This window comes from Rhopilema esculentum, chromosome 4 (genome assembly GCF_057945365.1).
Source record: "Rhopilema esculentum isolate cy_ngs chromosome 4, ASM5794536v1, whole genome shotgun sequence".
Lineage (NCBI taxonomy): Eukaryota > Metazoa > Cnidaria > Scyphozoa > Rhizostomeae > Rhizostomatidae > Rhopilema > Rhopilema esculentum.
Genome location: NC_142818.1, coordinates 1,907,442 through 1,929,003, shown reverse-complemented (window position 1 = coordinate 1,929,003; position 21,562 = coordinate 1,907,442). Strand labels below are relative to the sequence as shown.

The 21,562-nt window shown below is 36.4% G+C and overlaps 1 protein-coding gene across 8 annotated transcripts; it reads right to left on the bottom strand.

Moving 5' to 3' along the window:
- Nucleotides 1–722: 722 nt before the first annotated feature.
- On the bottom strand, nucleotides 723–21,512 carry LOC135690707 (uncharacterized). Of its 8 annotated transcripts, none has more exons than XM_089114523.1 (11): nucleotides 21,181–21,512; nucleotides 17,981–18,189; nucleotides 17,106–17,228; nucleotides 14,569–15,067; nucleotides 11,103–11,584; nucleotides 8,658–8,951; nucleotides 6,935–7,105; nucleotides 6,345–6,529; nucleotides 5,307–5,416; nucleotides 4,567–4,657; nucleotides 723–1,917 (listed from the first exon to the last, which is right to left on the bottom strand). In XM_089114523.1, the coding sequence occupies exons 5-11, from the start codon at nucleotides 11,424–11,426 to the stop codon at nucleotides 1,707–1,709; spliced, it is 1,386 nt and encodes a 461-aa protein (XP_088970649.1). In that variant the 5' UTR covers nucleotides 11,427–11,584; nucleotides 14,569–15,067; nucleotides 17,106–17,228; nucleotides 17,981–18,189; nucleotides 21,181–21,512; the 3' UTR covers nucleotides 723–1,706. The 8 variants fall into 8 exon arrangements, with proteins under 8 accessions (XP_088970649.1, XP_088970633.1, XP_088970682.1 ...); XM_089114507.1 differs by having other exon boundaries at nucleotides 11,103–14,742; nucleotides 14,956–15,067; XM_089114556.1 differs by having other exon boundaries at nucleotides 11,103–14,725; nucleotides 14,956–15,067.
- Between the last annotated feature and the right edge of the window lie 50 nt (nucleotides 21,513–21,562).

Below are 21,562 nucleotides of genomic sequence, written 5' to 3'. Positions count from 1 at the left end.
GCAAACATTATAAACAGTTGCATATCAGAAATTTAGTTCAGCAAAGGATGTGATCCTGGGAACTGATGAATATTAAAACTGACGGTGCCTAAAAGCGAGTATTCCACAAAATCTTCTTTGTGACCCTTGCAAGCGCCCTTTACTAGGTTATATTGCATTTGAATTTTTTGAACACTTGAACAAAGACTATATATGGTACTTATTCTAGATTTCATTGCTTACTTGAAGACAGGTACAAACGTTTAAAACAAATTGGACCCCCTACAACGGTTTCTAAGGCTGTTTCGAAAACTGACATACATTCGTGTCACATGCTTAATGTAATCCATTTTTGATTCTATATAATAAAATCAGATATTGATATTTTCCTAGAGGATGATTTAAAGCTTAAATTACATTAAAATATTTTTAAAATATATTTGAATTTTAATTCCGGATGTGCTTTTAAAAATATTATTATAGTTTAACTGAATCTAATGTCCTGAACGCCTCTTTTAATGTGAAGCAAGCTCTTTCAAGTAAAACAAAAATAACTACGGGCTGTAATAACATAGAATGCAAGGTAATATTTTTCTTCACTACCGATGTCAATAATTACGACTTTCTAAACAATCTAACCTAGTGTCTTCAACATGTAATAAAAAATTGGTACCGTGACCCTCAAATACAATTTGAACAAATGCGGAAGATCTGACACTTGAAAAACACGTTTGCTCGGAATATGTTTTTGACAGGCAATTCATATCCACAATCACTTATACACATATAGGATTACATTGCTTTCTTTTAGTGTATGACCAATTTACACAGCTTTTTCTAACAGTCTGTTAGTTCAGTGACGTAACTACTGGAAACAAAATATCAAGATAGAGATGTTGAATAACAAAAATATCAAAAGTGATAGGTAACAATCAATAATACAATGGAATTCCATAGAAGTGTAAGCATTAAACAATAAAAAATGAAAATAAAGCCTATAGTACTATGGACTTGTTTCAAAACACCCTTTTAGCCCTTTAGAAGAAGTGGGGTGAGAAGTTTCTTGTACTGCAAAACTTAAAATAGCACAGAAAAGTGCAATTATAACATAGTAAAGCATTTTTCATTAGAAATTTCTCAGACATTGAAATGTTGAAATGAACCTTTTTTAACCTTTTGGTAATTATCTAATGTTTTTACCCTGAGAAGCATCGTATAAAAAGTATTTTAGAATGCCCTATTCTGCTGTCTCTTGCCATTTTGAATAAGACACTACGAAACTTATGGATGTCTTGTTAAAAAGCTTCTGCTTTTCTTGCTATTTCGAAGAATATAAGAAAAAAAATGGAAGGATAAGAAACTAAAATAAACTTCAAAGGACAAATTCAAACTCCGCTAACGTTTCTCAGCTAAATAATAACCGTTTTCTAAAAAACTTTCAAAACACAAATATTTATTTTTATAGCGTCAAAACAAATTCTAGTACATACGAATTCTGAATCTCAACAACAAAAACAACAAATAAGTTGACATCACCATGAAGTCAAAAATCTTTTTTTGCTTGGCAAAACGGATTGAATCCACAGTCATTACAAGGGATAAAAAATATCAAAATCACTTAACAGTTATTGAATTCTTAAAGAATCGAAAACGGTTCATTGCCATTTAAAATCATGATTATCTCTTATTTCTTCGTCATCTTAGGATTGCCCTTGGCTTGATCCTCTCTATATATGATTCCCATGAGATATGATATTATCCGTGTCATCGTACTGAAGGCTGAAATTTGGTTTAGTGGAGAGATCGGCCAATATTCGAGCAGCGCCGACGTCTGTCAACTCATCTTTGCCTATCTCGATACTGTGGGTCTTGCCATGATCATTATTGCTGTTCTGAAGGCAGGAATCAATCAACGTGGTGTTATCCAGTGACCCGATTCTAGGAAAAAGACAGCATGAAAAAGAAGATCAAATACAGCAACCTAATGTTACCTTGCTACAATACAGAAACGAAACAGAATATTGGATAAGAAAGAACAGTAAAAAGGAATGAAAAATATGGCAGAAACAAAACTTTATCTAGTTATAGTCTATCGTGTATATTCTAAATGAAAAGACGTTCGAAAATGGGTTGGAAAAAACAAACATTTTACAACATACTAAAAGCTTCTTCGTCTGACACTCCTCAGAGCATAAAACGTCAGAATCAGGGTCCGAAAGAACACAATGAAAAATATATACCCAGTTGTGGATCGAAATAGGCCAATCAGAAAAACGCAAGCACAAGACCGGTATAGTTGTCCAATCAGTGCCGTGAGCCTAAAGAAAAATTACCACTGGAGTCCAAAAGAGAAAACGAACTCCTTCTGTTTACACAATGGCGGCTTTTTCGTTGGTATGTAGATCGACTCCAAAACTGCTAGATGGAAGGACGACCGGGCTCTGCCAATTATCCGAAACATGTCGTCATTATAGAGTTTTGCACAATCTGGGTTGTCTAAAAGATGTTGACCTATGGCAGAATCACTTGTTTTAACAGTATTTCTAGACCTACAAGATCGAGGAGACTGTTCTCTTTGAGGGGCAGTTTTGTTTCTTATGTTGGAAAGAACGTGCTGTTTTATCCTATCCCCCAATCTTTGGGTTGTGCGTCCTACGTAGCCAGAATCACACTGGCACGTAAATTCATAAATGACGGAACTTTTTTGGTTGGTAAAAACGCAATCCTTTTGAATGGATGGAAGGGCTCTCCTAGTGCTGTAAACAATACGAGGATTGACAGCAAAAGTATTGTAGGTCTCGATCTTGTAGGTTTTAGTATGTTGTAAAATGTTTCCTTTTTTCAAAGCCATTTTCAAATTCTGTACCGCAAAAAAAATTGTTCACATTTTTCAAGAAAAGACGTTCACGAAATCTGCTAGAAAATTCCTAGGTAGGTCAGCGTTTAACAGCTTAACACAAAAGTGTTTGACCAAGAAAAGTAATGGCATAAATTAAAATATAGGTAGAGCCATTGTGGGTTTTCTGCAACCAAAACATTTTTAAGCGAATAAATTTCGTTCTTTGTTGCTACGTAAAACAATCAATATTTTGGGATAGGCAATGATTTGGGATTAGTAAGAAGATCGCCTGAAAATAAGAAATTAATCTGTTAAGCTTCCACTAAGCTCAAATAAGTTTTATGAACGCACAGAATAAAAGAAATTTTCCAAATAATGATTCGTTGGTGTTCTAAATTCCAATTGATGGATATATTTAAGAAAGGGTATCACCGTGAAGTTAAAATATTTACTTCTTTGATGAGATTCGATATTTGAAAGAAGCGCCAAATATTTGAAATAACATAACAACTATACGAGACCTTGGCTACATCGGGCCACGAGTATTTTGTCAAAATGAAGATTAGGCCTTTGAACGGTGGTTCAAAAGCTACAAATTATCGCAAACTCTCTGTAATAAAACTAAACCTAACATAAAAATCTTTTCACAGTTCGATATAATAACCTAACTTTTTAAAAGCTATTTTTCAGTGCTAACTACACTTTCTTATAGCAATAACCCCAGTGGCGGACACCTGGGGGGAGGGGGGAGGGGATTTTTTAGCAGGAATTTCAGAGGACAACCTTCTTTTGTTCTAAAACAAATGTGACGTCATATTATCAAAACAATAAGTATCCCCCCCCCCCCCCAATATTTGACCGCCCCTGAATAAGACATGTTTTTAATTGTTTTATGATAAAATTGTCATAGATAAAACTGGGAAAAATAAACACACATATACACACGAATGAAAATGTAAGACAGGGGTTAGCAGGCACTATTCTTCCACAAGAACTTTTGGACTCTAGCAAGGGAAGATGTTAGGATATCCATTATCCACATTAGGAAGGGAAATTTCTAAAACGGAAAGCACATGAATGTTTCAAAGTGAATTCTACCGACCAGGCATTGATATCAGTTACTTTCATATAAAGTATATATTAACTGAAGCCTCAAACCATTATAAATGCTTTGTATAACAATAACAATAATTAAGCCGCTCTACGAAACTAACCATTGGCAATAACAAGATTTTTACAATTGACAGGAATGCATGGCGCAAATCCCAATACCTTGACTACAGCAAGATCAATATCACTTAGTCTCTTAACCTCGAAATATAAATTAAATTAGAATTATTATAAATAGCCGATCCCAATACCATGTAACCTTAACAGAAAATAGACAGTTATACATCAATTTGGATTCAGCTTTTTGGAAATAAACAAATGAAAAAGCTCGCACATTCAAGTCATAAGTTTCTGAAGCATGAAAACCAATATTGAATTAGCCTGGCTTTGCTTACATTGAAACAATTAATTATGAATGGGGTATTGAAGGATCTCTCGTTATTATCTGTAAATGCATACGTTGAACGACTGGCATTTGCTTGAGCTAGACCAAATCCCTATATTTTCAACAATATATGAGACCTCAAAGAATAAAATCTGCAGATCAAGATTTTCTGGAAAATAAGGAAATCAGCGCCATTAAAGGTAAAGTGGTGCAAAACGTAGTAAGAGATGGATGTAGATAATAAAGAATAAACCTTTCAACAGGCATCGTTGTTGGGTCAAAATCTTGGTAGTGCGTGTGGAAATCGCTCTGGTTGCTTTGGCCTCGGTACCAAGGGTCAAAATCTGGTGAATAACAAAAGATTTGCAAGAGGAAAATGTCTCAAAAATTCAATAATAAACGCAAAAAATAAATTTTCATACCTTGACTTGAAAACAAACATTTAAATCTAAGAAAGAGCTTTTTATTCATGAAGGTGAAGGGAAATAAATTGATAAAAGTCAAATTTGCTGAAAACGTAGACAAAAATTCGTCTTTCTTTGCAGAAAGAAAATCAATCGAAATTGCGAAATCAGAAGCTAAAGAGCAATCGGGAAAATATAACAGTCAAAAAATTGTCTGAGAGGAGAAAAACTCAACACATGCAATGAAACAGATTTTAGCGGTCAATTTGGCTTGTTTATACAAGGCAGGTGAAATTTTGAAAAAGAGAGTGGGCAGAAAAGATCTTGCTTGATCAGCGTTATAAAGGTTGTTTTCTGTTGACTTATAACATTTAAATGAAAATTTTTCAAAACTTAGGATGCAATTAAAAGGCAATTAAAACTTAGAAAAACAGTTATAAAGAGCTACGGTCGTTACATCAGTATATAACAATGACAGTAAATAGCTAAAGATCATGTTTGCTTTCGTATCAGTTTGGTCATGTTATGAAAAACATCAAAATACAAATATGAAAATATGAATTATATAAAGGAGTAAGATTGTTGTAACCTTCGTGTCTGTATTGAACAGGTGCGTAGTACGGCCATCGTGGGAATGAATATCCAGGTGTTGGGTAGACTGGGAGATTAATGCCAGAGTTAGTGGTATGTGGTGTATACCTATTTGGATTAAATACAACAATAAGTATCATGGTTTTAAAAATTGATTACCAAGGATTAAAAAAACATTCAATATTTTCTGTGCATACCAACAAAAAGGCTTTGTTAACACTCATAACAAACATGAGCCCAAAGTGAGTACTTGCGAAAATACTTCACCCTGAAAGTTTTCCTTTAGCCCCGAAGCATATGAAGCTTTTTATGAAATGTTTAAAGTTACTTTACATAGTTTAATTTTACATTGTTTACTGAAAGAACCTTTTTTTGGTAATGTAAGACAAATGCACAGGCTTGCTTGGCAAAAGCAAAGGCACAATTCTTAAGTTTCGACAACCAAAAAATATAGCATATTAATCGAGGGAGCTATAACATATATCCTACTACATATTTTAATATACTTTCATAAGCGCATACTCGTAAGAAACCAAGCTCGATATCAGTACTCACTTTTTCTAAATTTTTATTGTTGACGTTTGCACTAGAGGTTCTTAAAGGCTTCTTAAAGGCTCTTGGTCAACCGGCATGCATAGCGGACGTTGTCTTGAGAAATTGAATGTGTTTTGTATTTTCATGCAGTTCGATACTAGGCCTGGTCTTTTGAATCATCGTCGCAAAGCGTCCCGGTTGCGCAAGAGCCTTTAAATACCAATCACAAAAGAGCTGTCATTTCTAGAAATAAAAAACATTACATAAGATAGATATGAAGTACAACACCCTATCTGTTGCAAGGAGATTTTCTTTCTATTTTAATCTTACAAGACACAGGTCCCTAATCGTCGAACCCTTTCCGCCCTATCCGCTAAAGATGGACCTTTGAACATTTTATCGAGGTCAAGGGTGATTAGTAAGATGGCTTCTTAATACTTAAGTGTCTTACAGACGGTTTTATATAAATGCACGTTAATTGTATAATGACGAAATCACTTACCTGTCAGCTAATCCGTATTCGTCATAATTCGGGGTAACTTGAGGCATTCCTTTGCAATGCAAACATGCATGGGAATTAAACACTGAGTGCAAGCAACGGTAACTAAAATTTGTCATCTTTGCATGATCAGTGACGTCGCAAGTGTGCTCAAATCGTGACTGTAAACAGTTTGAGAACGCAGAGCTCTGAAAATACGAGGAGTGCCAATGATTAAATGAAAGTTTCAGAAGGACAGTTACCCAGGGATCAGTTCTGGGACCACTTCTTTTCTTTGTATACATTGATGAATTTGTTGCGAAGGTAAGATGCGATATTAAACTTTTGTTGCTGACAAGCTTAGGTGAAAGGAGCCGATAAACAAGTTCTGGATACAGCTATCAAGATGATTTATTCAATGCAAACGCTTATGACGATACAATAAAATGCCTTTCCTCAAACCAGTCAGGATGACTTAAAAAAAAACGGGATGAATGTAAACCAGACAGAGAAAGCGAAATAAACATAGCTGATACAAGATGTAAAGGCAGTTTGAAGAAAACTGCATTTCCTATCTGAAAGGCATGATAAAATACAGTCATACAGCTACTCACTGCATCTGAAGGTAAGTTCAAACTTGCATACGAATCAAGGGCATCGCTCCGATTCATCAACGGCTTTCTTCCGTGATCCTTAATCTCAAAGGCACTGTGGCTTCCTTTACCAGGTAGAGAGCCACCACCTTTGTGGATGCGTCTTCTTGCATTAGCAAACCACGTCTTCACCTGAAATGGCAATTTAGACAGTTGTAGGATGAATCTTATACAAGAAACAAGAAACAGTCAATTAAAAGGCAAGAGCCTAACCCTTTCTAAAGGGTAGTGATTGTCCATAATTAGTTTAAAGAAAGAAGCCAAACCCTTACTAAGGAAAACATTACAGTTGCACGGTCACTGACCGGAGGAAGGTCCACGAAAAACAATAGAACCTCCTACGACACACCCAAACCACGCCCTTTTTCTATTGTTTTGTAACGAAGGTCTGTCTTCTGGGATTTTTTTTGTCTTGAGGAAGGTTCATAACCTTTCTGGACTCTGATTTGATGTGTTTTACATTTGTAATGACTGACATCAAGTTGTGGATGTTATCCATTTGAATTGTTTGTGTGATTCAAATAATCATGCTCGCTAGAGAAGGTACTTTCAGATAGGTAGTCATAGATTTAGGCTGAGCGACCGTGTAGCTTTCAATTTGAATTCAATAGTTGAAGCTCGTTTTCAGTAGCTATGCTAACGTCTTTAAATACATTTTTAAAGTATAAACGTTCATGATTTTGGCTATATATGATCAGTCTACCATAGATGACACAAATCTAATTGATAAAGAAGTTGTCTATGTTCTCACTGCTTCAAATCAAGCCTTTGGCAAATGTGTTGAAGGAGCACGTTCTTTCTCGGAAAAAGCTGACAATGTGTGGCAAGATATTTATGTTGTAGGTAGAAGAAAATCCTTTAAGAGCAAGTGTTACTTTCCTGCTGCTTTGAAATGGTATCGAATATGTAATTTAATGTAGAATTGCCACGAAACTCCAGTTTTCATTACGGCTACAATAAGTCAATTTTGTGAGCTTTGATTCCTGTCGGATCTAGTCAACTCGGAATAGAGCTTCAAAGTAACAGCTTCACAGAAATCTTATTTTTAAATATTTTTTTTAAAATTTTTTGAATTTGGAGCATAAGAGCATCTTGACAAATCTCTAACTGTGCGAAATCAGCTAATTGTGTTTATTTGGTTGAGATATGGGCTAAAATTGAGTAAGATTTGGTGACGAAAGCACAGGCTCGTCCCCATCCAATCCGTTAGCAAACTTGCAGTCATTCGTTGCCATATCTCACCAAATCATGGACATATTTATTTGATTTTTCCATATTTAAGGAAATTTCATTGTGTTTTTTAATCTGGTCGAAAAAAATCAATATGTTTTTATGATGTCATACTTAGAACTCTATAACAGCGCCAACGCTGCGTCATTACTTCTGTAATCACTTTAGGAATTGAAATGTGTATTGTGTATTGATAACGATATTAAAGGCAATCAACTTATACTGAAGCGGCTCAACATAACTGTCAATCAATAGTTAGCCAATCATTGAGTCAGATTCGACTCACGTGGCTTTTGATTGGCGAAGATTGGTTGACAAGTGGCTTATACCACTTAAATAACTCTTTTCAAGGAGTGCTTGTATGATAAGCGACGTATGGCGATGGTTATAATAATAATCATAACAAATATATGCTTCACAATGAGACCATACAAACATATGCAGGCAAACCAACCTGATTGGACGATAGCCCAGATAACTTTGCAAGAGCTACTTTTTCCTCACCGGTCGGATATGGGTCGTGATAATGCTCCATCAGCCATTGCTTCAGAACCCTTGTGGCTCCTTTTGGCAATGAAGCCATTTTTCTAACTCCAGTTGGGCAAATTGTCTGCGGTGGAGGGTGTCTCTTTCTCACCCTGAATCGCGCAAGTGGTGTTAAAGGTTTTTGAAGCCTGTCTTCTTCCATAATATAATGAGCCTCGTCCCAGGCCTTTATCAGGTCTTCGCCATCTTCGAAGTCATTGTTCTGTTAACAAATACAAAAGATTGTCTCATGAATTGACTACAAATCTCGTCAACACATCCTAACTACAAATCTAGTTCTTTATAGCTATCAGCCGTTCATTTACCATTTCTTTATAGCTATCAGCCGTTCATTTAGTACGCCAACTTTAAACAAATTATTTATTATTTATATTATTATATATCTACTAGATTAGCTCTCCCTCAGTCACAAGTGATTTAGCTTTTGAGCAAGAATAGCAGTAATAGCCAGGAGTTAGAGAAAGCAATAGAAATGCCTATTCTTTCTCTCAATCTAAATTGAGTGCTGTATATTCAAAAGACGCTTGGTAGGTCTTTAAAACGACGAGATTCTCACAAGTTTTTGGCCCGCATCCTCCCATGTGTATTACTTCTCCCCTTTCTCAGTCTCCTCCCTGCCTTCTGAACAATGGCACCCTCCAAAAATGTCAAGTGGCCCCACTGCAAATGATGATTATGTTACCCACAAGATCAAACTAAACCAGCGATTGTGTTAAGAGAGGAGAATGGTGACACATCCCTTCACCCCAGAGTACCCACAGTCTGGGAGGTGTAGTGTGAAATAACTTGGTGCTGGTACACTTTGAGCCTAACCTTTCTTTCACAAATCATTAAAAAATACTACAATAACCTGGCATTAATTAGCCAAGATATAAAGACAAAATTTTGCAAGTAAGACTAAATTCAACTTCGATAACTATAAAAAGCCAAAAAAGTCTTTGATATAAACAAAAGGCTTTGACATGCATACAAAAACCTATCTACTCAAAGTAGAGCGTCTTAGATCTAGACCTTGGATCGTATAATCCGCTAAAAATTATCTTAAAACATGGCTTAATTCATTGACCTTCTTAACGATATGCAATACATTAAAATGTCACCCTTGGTTCGATTCTAGAATACTCGATTTAATTCTTATCAATGTCCTTAACCTATGCGACGGGTGCATGAAAAAGTGACAGATCAAAGCAATACATCCTTGCGATAGTAATTCAATACAATTCTGAAATTTTCTTAGCACAGCAGCTGTGGGTGACAAAAGTATTATGAAAAAACCCTTCTCCAAATAAAACTGAAGTTATTGTTTCAAGCAAGTTATATTGGTCCTATTTAAATCGCATTTTTAAAAGTCTAACTTTGACATACAGCAAAGCTTCAAAAAATTGCGAAGATATATCTCTGATACTGAAATAATCATGATCATTATGATGACTACACAACTTCACAAAAAAGTCATGTGACTTATCAACCGATCCTTACCCTATAAAATTCGCTGCACTCGCACACTAGCGAAACGCAAGAACGAAGAAGACTTATAAAGCTGTTCTTCGCAAAGGAAGAATTTATTTCCAAAATGGCCAGTTTACGCATTTTACGAAATGGTCAGACTCACCGAGTTGATGAGGCAAAGGAAAGAAAAGGGGAAATCGACAACGAAGGTATGAAACTGACAACTATTTCATTAAGTGGTTTCATTATCTCATTCGAATTTCCAACTTGAAGTTTGGAATGATCGCCCAAAGTAGCTTGCGATAAATTTGAAATGGTTTCAAAAACTATTCTAATTTCCTAATATTTAAATAATAACTAATATTTAAATTTCGGAAATATCAAACTGGTTTGATTTTCAGTACTAAAATCAAAAGAAAATTTAAAGCGAACTTCTTATACGAGGTTGTTTGACAAGTAACCGTTCTTTTATGTATGTCACCAAGTCGTGTTTTTCAAAAATATTCTATAAGACGGCCAAATCATTTCTATATATGTTAATTTTGTCAATCGTTGTTTCAAACTTGCTCTTAAAAAAACAACTTTTCATAACGATTGTAATACATGATATCACAATTTTCATCCAGGCTTCTCGGGAAATTGAAAATGTCGAATACGATGAGAACCTACAGATGTCAAGTTTTAGACATCCATATTTGTTTGATCCTCTCATGAACCTTGCACCAGAATTCACCGCAAAGAATAAAAAATCCCATCAAAAATACAAGCCTCAAGATCACCTTATAAATTTCAGATCGCGTAACGTAAAACAGGAAAACCTGCCTCAAGATTCTCAATATTAACGCAATAGAAAATCTCGTCGAAATCAAGGCCTCCTGATGTTTATAAGAAGAATTTGACGTACCTTGATGATTTCGACGACAACCCTGGACTGTCGCTTGCGTACAGCAAGTGCAACTTTAGAGCGAAGAATGTCTTCATTTCTATCGTATTCAGAAATTTTCGGCAATCTTTCTAGGAAGACTTCTAAAGCATTAAAGCTGTTCCGCCTTGATAAGATCTTGCATATCTCGACTGCGATTCCAAGCAAAGTCGCATCGTTTGATGGCAAAGTGGCTGAATATGCGGACCATGTTTGCAGAAGTTCTTCCACATTATCTTTGGCGCTGTCAGATAAAAGCTCAGTAGTGCGGTCATTCTCAGGTGCCGCATCTTCTGTAAGTGACATTTCTGTTGCTCTTTTTCCCGTTTAAATGGACAAGAAGACATGAAATTCACTTGCCATATGCCATTTTCAAATCGCTTGACACAGATCGATTCAGCAATCTACAGATTTTCCTTTGATTGGGAAATTGCATCCACTTGCCTGCCAGTGGCGAATTCTCACTTCAAAATAATCAGAAAAAATGTCCCAGAAAACAGTACCCGAGAACATGGAATCCACCTCCCGCTGATTCTCCTTCGGATATAGCTTTTTGGCTATTGTGTTGGAAACCCTTGAGATCTTACTATGGGAGCTTCCAACGGGATCGTGGATTTAATGCACACTTGTGATTTCACGGGCACAGGTGAAAAATCATTTATTGTAAATTTCATTCAAGTATTTGTAAACATAGGGAAGAAAAACCAAACTTTGGTACCTTATTTGAAAAAGATCTCAAACATCAGCCAAATACAAAGTGTTTTATTTTGTTATTATCTTAACTATGGAACATTTTCTCATCACCTTCCAGGAAATTCAAGTGCTTTTTATCGCGTCAATAGACACCGGTGATAGACGAAAAGTCACTGTGTGATTCAATCGTTTTAAAGTCGATCACAGTGTCAGTTTTAAGGTTAAGCTTGGACACTTTCTGTAATTTTAGCTTCTGCACAAAACAGAATGATTCAACCTATTAAAGAAAGATTCATGACTGATTTCACAATATATATTTTCATATTGTTATTTTATATCACAAGAATAATAGAAGGAATCGTGGTAGAAAGTTTAATTCTACGAACAGTGTTCCCAAATAGTAAAAAACTTTCTTTCACCTTCAAAAAATTTTTGGAGTAATGAAGAATCTTTTAATAGCAACATGATGTGTCAAAATGGAAGAGCAAATGATGATTATTCAGCATAAAAGAATTCAAAATGCAATGAACAACTGCAGTTTGAAATAAGGTATCTGAAACTGCCCCAAGATGAAACTTTCCTTTATGATTAGTCCTTAATAATTTTTTATACCGACGCAAGAGTCCGTGGTTCGAGTCCCTGGGATGACCAAACTTTCACCTAGAGTGAGGAGAGTTGCCAGCTCTCTATAATTCCAGGCATAGGAATCACGAGGTGTGATCACATCGAAAGGAAGGACCAAGACACTGCTCGATAAGCATAAGCCTTTCAGTATCCTAAAAACTACCTTCGGATGCTAGGTAGCAACAAATACAAATAATAAGGTGTTTGACGTAATGAAAACAATTGTGGACTGGGACTTAGCCCCATATCTTTGCAGCCCTAATGTATGGTCCTGTCTCTCGCGCCCTTCGACTAAATGGCGACCATTGTATGAATTTAGAGGCTGCGTCGATTTTCCGTTGAACAAACTCAAAATTTAAAAACATAGCTTCTATTCAATTCTTTTCAGATGGCAGATACTCGCGTTATTACATATAATCATTTTTTATAGGAAATTCTCTATGAGAAAAACAGCGTTAGGATAACCAAAAAGTTGAGAGGCCATAGTACTGATCACTTCAACTGCTCAGAAATCCTCTTTGAAGATAGGGTAGAAATGAGTCTTTTCGACGATTAGACACCCATTTCTTGATTGGATGCCACAGATAAATAGCAAGAAGAGCTCCCAGTGACATAACAAATGATCTCATGTAAAGTTTTTGTACTTCTAAGGACCTGATTATATGGAAGTGGGCTGGCCCGGTAAGCGGGCTGGCTCGTTTACCGAGACGGAATTTACGTTGGTATTATATGTAAAAAGAGCTGTCTCAGCAAGCGGGCCAGCTCGGCTGTATTTGCCTGCGCATTACAGTTCTGCGCATTGCATGCGAAAAGGCGGGAAATGTAGAAGTAAAATGAAGCGGCATCATCGTGGTGGAAGTAAAACAAAACAAATTTCTGCTCAAAATTCTCCTCATATCTTCGTATTGCCTGGTTTGTCGGCGTTAAAATCGAAATTTTTGAATTCCATCGTCGCTTTAAACTCCTTCAAGCTTTCGAGCAATTCTCTAACCATTTCATTATTCCATTTAAACTTTGCTGCTGTTGACACAGACTCATCTTCCGAGGCTTTTTCGTTAGGTTTTGTAGCAGCAGCAGCAGCAGCAGATTTACTGACTTTGTCGGCCATTTTGATTCTTGTGACCCGTCGATGAAAAGAAACTGTGCATGCTCCAGTGTGTTTTTCAGCCCGTTTGCCAGGGTGGCTCGGCTTGATGCGATTACATGGAAACGAGCCAGCCATTTTGGCGAGCCAGACCGCTTACACCAAAGCAAGCCAGCTCGCTTGCCGGCCTGGCATACTTCCATGTAATAGCAGCTCACTTTTCACGTGCAACAGACCATAGACATGAGCTGGCCCGTTTGATGTTGTGAACTTCAAAGGCTCCAACACTGCACATAGTGATCTGTTCAAACATATCAGTTTGTGCACCAAACATTTGCTTATACGTATACAAAGTCAGCATTAAAAAAAGAGAAAAACAACAGGCAGTTTCTCAGATCATTATCAAAATCATTACTTTCTCTCACTTTGGTACACATCAAGATGCAAAAATTTGGTGCAAAAAGAGAACTTCATCATTCCTCGTCTAAAAATAAATATTCCTAAAGGAATTGGTTCACCCTGTTGCGATAGAAACTCTTCGCCCTTGTTTACAGCCCAAAAATAAACTTTTTAACTATTGCAAAGGTTATTATCGTTAGGCCCACTAAGATGACGAGGGTGCGAAGGGGCTACTGTACTGTATCTCGGCGCCACTAAGGGTACTGCTTGAATATCAAATGTTCTCCTACAGCGATTTGAACTAAAACCAGCATTTTTGTGTGGAACAAAGAAATTTTTCATGTAGTAGCTTGAGTTTAGTCTGTTTTAAATCCAACAAGTCACACGCATATAATCACAATTTCAAGGTTTAAACGATAAAATAGCAAAGAAACACAACCAATGCTCCCTCAATTATTTCTTAAGCCACGTCGTTTGCAAATATGTTAGGAAACCATGATGACAACATGGAATCATGGGAAATTCTTCAAAGTCGCCAAAGATCGCAAAGTGCTCACAACAGTTCAAATGTTACTTTATATGAAAATGGACGAAAATTAAAAAATAAAGATCAATAATTTGAGGTAATTAAGCAATATGGAACATTACCTCGTATTTGGGTCTTTGTTGGGAAACTACTTGGATCTTCAATGGTAAGATACTTCAATCTTTGGTGAAAAAGCGATTGTGAATTGACACGGCTACATTTGAAGGACTTGTCTTTTCCACGGCTCATCAGTCGATGGATATTGATAAAGATGTTCAGCTGAGAATCAGACAGAACTGTGAAAAAGAAAGATTACACATCTGGGCTCTGACTGGCAACAAAAACGAGGTGTAGACAGAAATCTAGATGAATTTCAAAATCGATATTTCTGATGGTGCTTCGGTGAAACAAAATCAGGCAAATAGGGTTATAACTGCGATAGCGGTGAAGACGGTACTGGTGTACAGTGCAATCAATCTTTAACAGCCAGAAAAACAAAGATAACTCACCTAACGAGTGAGAAGCCGAAGAAGCAAGAACTAGATAGCAAACGTTAGTTTCTCACACTCAGTCGCCCCTTGTAGCAATATCAAATGGATTCTTTGCGTTTCATTCCAAGACCTAGCAACATATAACGTTTTGAAAATACACAGGCTTTTATGAAAGCTCAAATAACATACAATCCTAAACCAAGGTAAATAGGGGGAAGGGTAAGAAGACACGTGTCCAGTAAGCTGCGTTACTAGGAGCTCACTCCCAGAACACATACCTTAGGGTGTTAGTGAAATAGGCCTTTTTGTCGATATTAAGCTGCAATATCTAATTCCCTTCTGTAACTCGATTCTTAGCTTAACAATCGCGTAAATGCAACGAAATGATCTAGAACCCAAGGTATCAAAATACGAAACGGTTTTGAAGTTTGGAGTAAGTTTAGAAATACCTAAAAAAGTTTTTAAAATGAAGAAGGGTGCGCAGCAGAAACTTCGATTGTTTGGAAGGATCACTATTGAATCCTGGGTCATTGATAACGACTTCAAACCAATAAAAACAGTCTAGGTTATGACGTCAGAGACTGAAAACAAAAGACTCTGCGATTCTTGGAGGGCTCTTTAACCTCTGGCCCGATCAGTGGATCCATTATGTTTATCTGATAACGCGGGATTGGCCTAAATCTCAGAGCGATTAACGATCAATAGCATCGCTGCGATTACGGGTATCGCCAGAAAATATCAAGGTCAAGAAATACGGGAGCTAAAAACATTTAGACGGATATCGGAGCGAAAAAGCGCGGTTAGACAGATATCGGAGCAAAAAAGCGCGGTTAGGCGGAAATCGGCGCGAAAAAGCGCGGTTAGGCGGATATCGGAGCGAAAAAGCGCGGTTAGGCGGAAATCGGCGCGAAAAAGCGCGGTTAGGCGGAAATCGGAGCAAAAAAGCGCGGTTAGGCGGAAATCGGCGCGAAAAAGCGCGGTTAGGCGGAAATCGGCGCGAAAAAGCGCGGTTAGGAGGATATCGGAGCGAAAAAGCGCGGTTAGGCGGAAATCGGCGCGAAAAAGCGCGGTTAGGAGGATATCGGAGCGAAAAAGCGCGGTTAGTAGGATATCAAATTCCCTAAATTAGACCTGCTTCTCACTGTCGGTGGATTCGATTCGCTCCGTATAAAGACAGGAATTGCCTACTGCAGCGCAAAAATTTCATGACGCAAAACACTTAATAAAATTTTTTTTATTTATACTGGATATACAAAATGCTTACAGCCAAAAGATTTGCTGTAGAAAAAGAAATCAGTTGATAGGCCTTACGCATGATTCGCTGAATCATGGATAAAAAATAACGATCGAATGGAAGAAGGAACATCACAGATCAACAAGGAATGACTTGTGGTAGGAAAATATCTTTAACTATACAAAAACTAATTTAACTAATATATCGCCCCTACTTGGAATAATAGTTAAACATATTTTCTTACCACAATTTGCCTTTGTATAATGTCGTTATTGGTCGATTTGTGGTGTCATTGCTAGCTATGATGAAAATTATTTTCTTGGAAACTAAATGGTCATTTTGGGAAAAATCTAAAGCCCCTGAATCAACCTGTATGTGAATGGAATTATTGGCGAAACCGGGCAAGAAAATAGACTAAAATGTCCATATCTTTGTGTCTTGTAAAAACAAAATGTAATTGATAGCAAAACGTGGCTTGCGTCAACTGGATCATCTCACATAAAACTTCAGAAAGATAACACTTAATTTTGATGGCGTGAACGTCAAACTTACTATCATCGGAGCAAAATATTTCAACGCTTTAGTGGTTATCTTGCTGACATTTTATTTTAAGCTAATAGTTGTCTAGACACTAAAGCAAAGAATCTTTCCACTACGCTGTATTCATGTTCCTAAATAACAATTGCTTTTTATGAAATAATGCTTGGAAACTCGTAGCAAAAGCAGCATAGGCGTTGAATACACTTCTTTTTTATGCGACCAAGTTGTCATGAAATCTTTGTGCAGATTTCAAGATATAAACATAACTACTGCACAGTTTACTCACAGTAATTGTGAGTAAACTTTAGTTTATGAATACCATTGAAGAGGAATAGCACCCAGGAGGCAAAATGCACGTGTCAAGATTTCATAGAAAAAGGCCATCATAACTAACCAGTATAAGAAGTATACTTCTTGTTCAGCCAAGGTGTTATTTCCACTCCATCTTGCGGTTGTTAAGCAGCTTATCTAGATTTCGGGTTCGCTGCATATGAATTGCTTGGCACAACTATGGAGCCTGTACAAGAGAAAGTGGTGCTTTTAGGGCTTCCCCACCTGCTATATTAAGCAACGTCCTACCCCCAAATTCAACCAAAGTGCTGTTTTCTAATCTAGCTATTAAAGACACCTATTAATAAAATTGCAGTAAATAACCGCACTGCAGTTAGGTTCTAGAGAGCTACATGCTTCATTAGATAAAACAACAGGATAGGCTATCGAGCTTAAAATTTCTGCTTTGCAATATTGTTGGGGGAAAAGTTGCATCAAGTGAAGTCGTCTATATTTATAAAAACAAAGGAAATGTAAGTTTACTAAAACAAATTGACCTGGAACTATTCCAGCAGACAATGGGTGTAGCATAAATCACAGTTGATAAGAATTTTCACATCCACTCTTTTTGAAGCATTGTCAACTTATTTTCAATAGTTGTATAACATCTCGCAAAACAAATCATTCCTTTTCATACTGAAAGATTCTTCTTTGATTTGCATTGTCCTTGACACTATTTGATAAAGCTAGTTTCTTCTTATATTCAGAGGTGGGTGGTCCTATTATTCTAATTGAATAACCTTTTGCCTTCTGACTTTTTGGAAAAACCGGTTGAGGCTTTACTAATTTCATATACATGAATAAACAAATAACTATAAAGCTCTTGACTGTAAAGTTTTTCAACATATCAAACAGATGCTCAAATCGTTTTGAATGTCCTTTTCATTAATTTTATAAAATTTAAAAAAAAATAGTAAATCAACTCAAAGAAACACCTACTCTGCTCCATTACTGATTATCCATTTACTTCAATGTTAATTTCTTGGTTTACATCTTAATTTTCTTTGGGAATAGACCTCTTTTGATTGGTATTTACCATATAAGTCTTCATCTCCAAGACTCTCTTTGGAAATGGTCAGTCGCAAAGTTGGAGTTGGTGAGACACAACCATCCATCTTCTAATTGCACCACTGATTCATCGGAAGGGCCTATGAAACACAGAAAAGTAATGATAAGTTTAATTATCAAAACAACACTTTTAAATGAACAACACTAATTAACAAAGGAAAGACAAATAAAATCACCTGTTGATATTGTTGTCAAAATCAATTAGCCAAGTTAGGAGAACCACACAAGTTAGAAAGAAAATATCAAAGGCAAATTGGTCTTAAAAACAAAAACAGAAATCCGAAATCAAGTACTTCCTGCAACTGAACAAAATCAAAATTAAATACAAGTTTTTCTACTGTTCTTCATAATTATAAAATTTAGCCATGCTCCAAGCTTATTTATAATGATCCATGTTAAATAGCCAAAGACAAGATAAGCATGAAATTGAAAACTTGAGACTCAGAAAGATTTCCCAAAAACACCATTTTCTGAAAACCCTTTCTATTATGGATTTCACATCTAAACACTTATATACCTTTTAAGTCGAATAAGTGAAAAAGGGATTTTGAAAATGCTAGTCTTGTTTGATTTAACATTTTCTCTTTGAACATTAATGATGCAGACCAAAGTGAAACTTGCCTTGGTTAAGTCTTTGACATTGTGTTATATCTTAATTTTGTGATATGTTTTTGCTCTATCTGGGAGGTAGTGTAAAAAGATGTAAAGGCAAAATATGTTCAACAGTTTTATCAAAGCAACCAAATGTCACTGTAATTGAAGATCAAACAGGTGTTTCTTTGTATTTTATACTTTGCACTTTGTATTTATTTTCAATGTAAGTAGTTTAAAAGTGAATGATATGCGGGTGTACTTTCCAAGAATCGCAAAAATATCTGCACTGCAAAAATAGTTTGAATGCAAGTAGACAAGGCCTTGAAAAGCTACAGAAAAGACAAATCTCCTACTTGTCCAAAAAACACAAAAAGCTGAGAACATTTTAGATATTTATTTGTGATTAACATCAACAATTTTCAGTATCCTGAATTTTGAAGTTAAAATACCAATGAAAATTGAAGGCAGGGGGTTAACTTGAAATTTATGAAAAGGTGGGCCATTGACTGCCCTTCTCACGCAGTTAAGGAGGGTCTGCTGAGGTGCATGCTAATCTACATTCAAATTCAGAATCTGTTGTTCTATGTCTGTCTGAAATGCAATATCAAGGTATACAAGTATGCTTCTGAACTATCACATTTCCTCAGATGTCTCCTGGTTCTATTGTGTTACTGCTTCTTAAACAGGCAGGCACAGAGCAGCGAGGGTAATTATTTTTCATTCTGAATACCTTGAGCAAACTTATCATGTTTAAATCCTTATAGGCCTGGCCAAACAAATAAAACATCTGTAAAACATTGTCAAACATTTTTGTACCAAAACATTGGTACAAATGGTGTTTTAAAACCACCGGCTTTCTATCAGTGTTATGCATCATGCACCACAATATAGCATTGCTTGGTTAACAGAGATATAAACATACAATGCATAAAACAAGGAGAAACTTTTTTGCTATTGAAAGTTCTATATAAGGTTTTGATAGCATGAGTTCTTCTTTCATGAGGCAAAGGAAAGTTTAATAAGCTGTTTTCTATTTAGCTCTAGTGGAAAGGTGTGCCCTGAAAAATTATCCTTTTTGTCATCCTCCCAGCCAACCACTCTGACATACCATACCAGGTACACAGAACATGCCTGTTGCAGCTAGCTTTTTGGCCAATTCCAATACCAATTCTAAGTTGCAACAGCTCTTGAATCTCGTTTCAGATGCTGCTCCAAACTTCCACTCATGATGGTAACATATTTCAAGGAATTAGATGCACAATTGCCTGTTTTTAAACCAGCTCTTGGCAAATGACCCATTTTTCCTTAGTTGAAAGTTATCCAAGTTCTTAATGTCAATTTTTGCTGACAATTTCTTGTCAATGTTCCTTAAAACAAGAATGAAATTTTCAGACCCTGGGAAGTTGAAAGGTACTTAAGACAAATTTATGGTCTTCTACCAACTACATTCTGAATTGTATGGCCATTTTGATGTTTCGTAACAAACTGAAAACTTTGTTGCAATATATTGCCTGCACACACATCTGCACCGGTCTGGATTTCATGGCATTTTTTTACGAGATTTTGGGAGTGCACAAACTACTAGCTGGGATTACGAGAATGCATTTGTGATAAATGTGCACATTTGACCTAATACTTTTAGTTTTGGGTCTGAAACTCAGCCTAATGAAATAAAAAAACCTTTAAACAATCGCAAGAAAATGATTGCAAAAAATATTCTAATGTATAGCTTAAAAAAGTCAGAGCGATTTTCTGCTCTCTTCGCTTGCAAGAGGCCTTGTTTTTCGGTTTTGTCCAAGGGCCACAGAGACTCTGTTTACACTGCTCCTTCCAAGTTTGGAACTGTGACAAAACTGTTGTGGAACAGAGACGATTTGGCTCTGCACAGTTTTGCCCTGCTATGAAAGTGAACAAATTTTGTACCGTTGTGGTTCCATTTTTTAACAGGACAGTGTAAACAAGGTCAACAACTTTTTGGCAGCCCTGATCTCAAGGGGGTCGTTCAATTTAGAATGACACACTTTTTCAAACCAAGTTGCGAACAAATTAAGAAAGTCGTTAAGCCAGAAAGTTCTTAATTGAGCCACAGCAAAAACCAGGCCCAAACTATGCCCATATTCGGATGTACAAGAGCACACTTGTAATTTTCACAAAAATTTCTTGCAAGTGTGGCTGCCATAGAATCAATATTTGCTGCCCACTTATGCATATTGGCCACGCAAAATCCAAAGATAATAACATTTACCAATATTAACTCTTTAAATAGCCAAGAATATACGATTTTAGGCACGCCGTCTCAAATGTTCAAAGTAAACTTGTCCTCACAAGAAACATAGTTTTCAGTCTGGGTTTCATAGGAAACTCAGAGAAAATTTTGGGAAGACCAATCCCCTCTTTTTTGGGCCACTGTTAATACCATCACCACTGGTGATGTTACTAATGTTTTTCTCTGAAATGTATACCCAAAAGTTACATACTGTGTTTTTTTGGTAAATTATCTCAGCCGCACAAAATCTTTATCTGTGCTATTTGCAAATGCGCAATTTTCATGGACATGAAACAGATCCCCCGCGCATCTTTCAAAGATTCCAACCTGAACTTTTGCACGATTGTTGTCTACTGCACTCCATTTCACTGATCTTTGCATTTCAAGAGATTCTTCATTGTGCACTGTATTTCGCTCTGAAATTCCATGCTCACGACGAGAGTGTCTCATGTTGCAACAGTTATCAGAATTTGAACTGTAAAATCTAGACTGGGCCCTTCTCTGCACTGATCAGTGCCTTCTCTGTCCACCATTTTGGCTGAGAATGCAAAAAGAGGTTGGGTTTTTTCAAGAAGAGGTTGGGTTACTGCAAA

Bases quoted from the DNA above. Each gene is read 5' to 3' on its own strand.
- LOC135690707 (XM_089114523.1), bottom strand. From the start codon at position 11,426: ATGTCACTTACAGAAGATGCGGCACCTGAGAATGACCGCACTACTGAG. The intron at 6,530-6,934 runs GTGAGTAGCTGT...TCGTATTTTCAG, and splicing joins TGAACTTACCTTCAGATGCA to AGCTCTGCGTTCTCAAACTG. The intron at 5,417-6,344 runs GTAAGTGATTTC...TAATCCAAATAG, and splicing joins GAATACGGATTAGCTGACAG to GTATACACCACATACCACTA.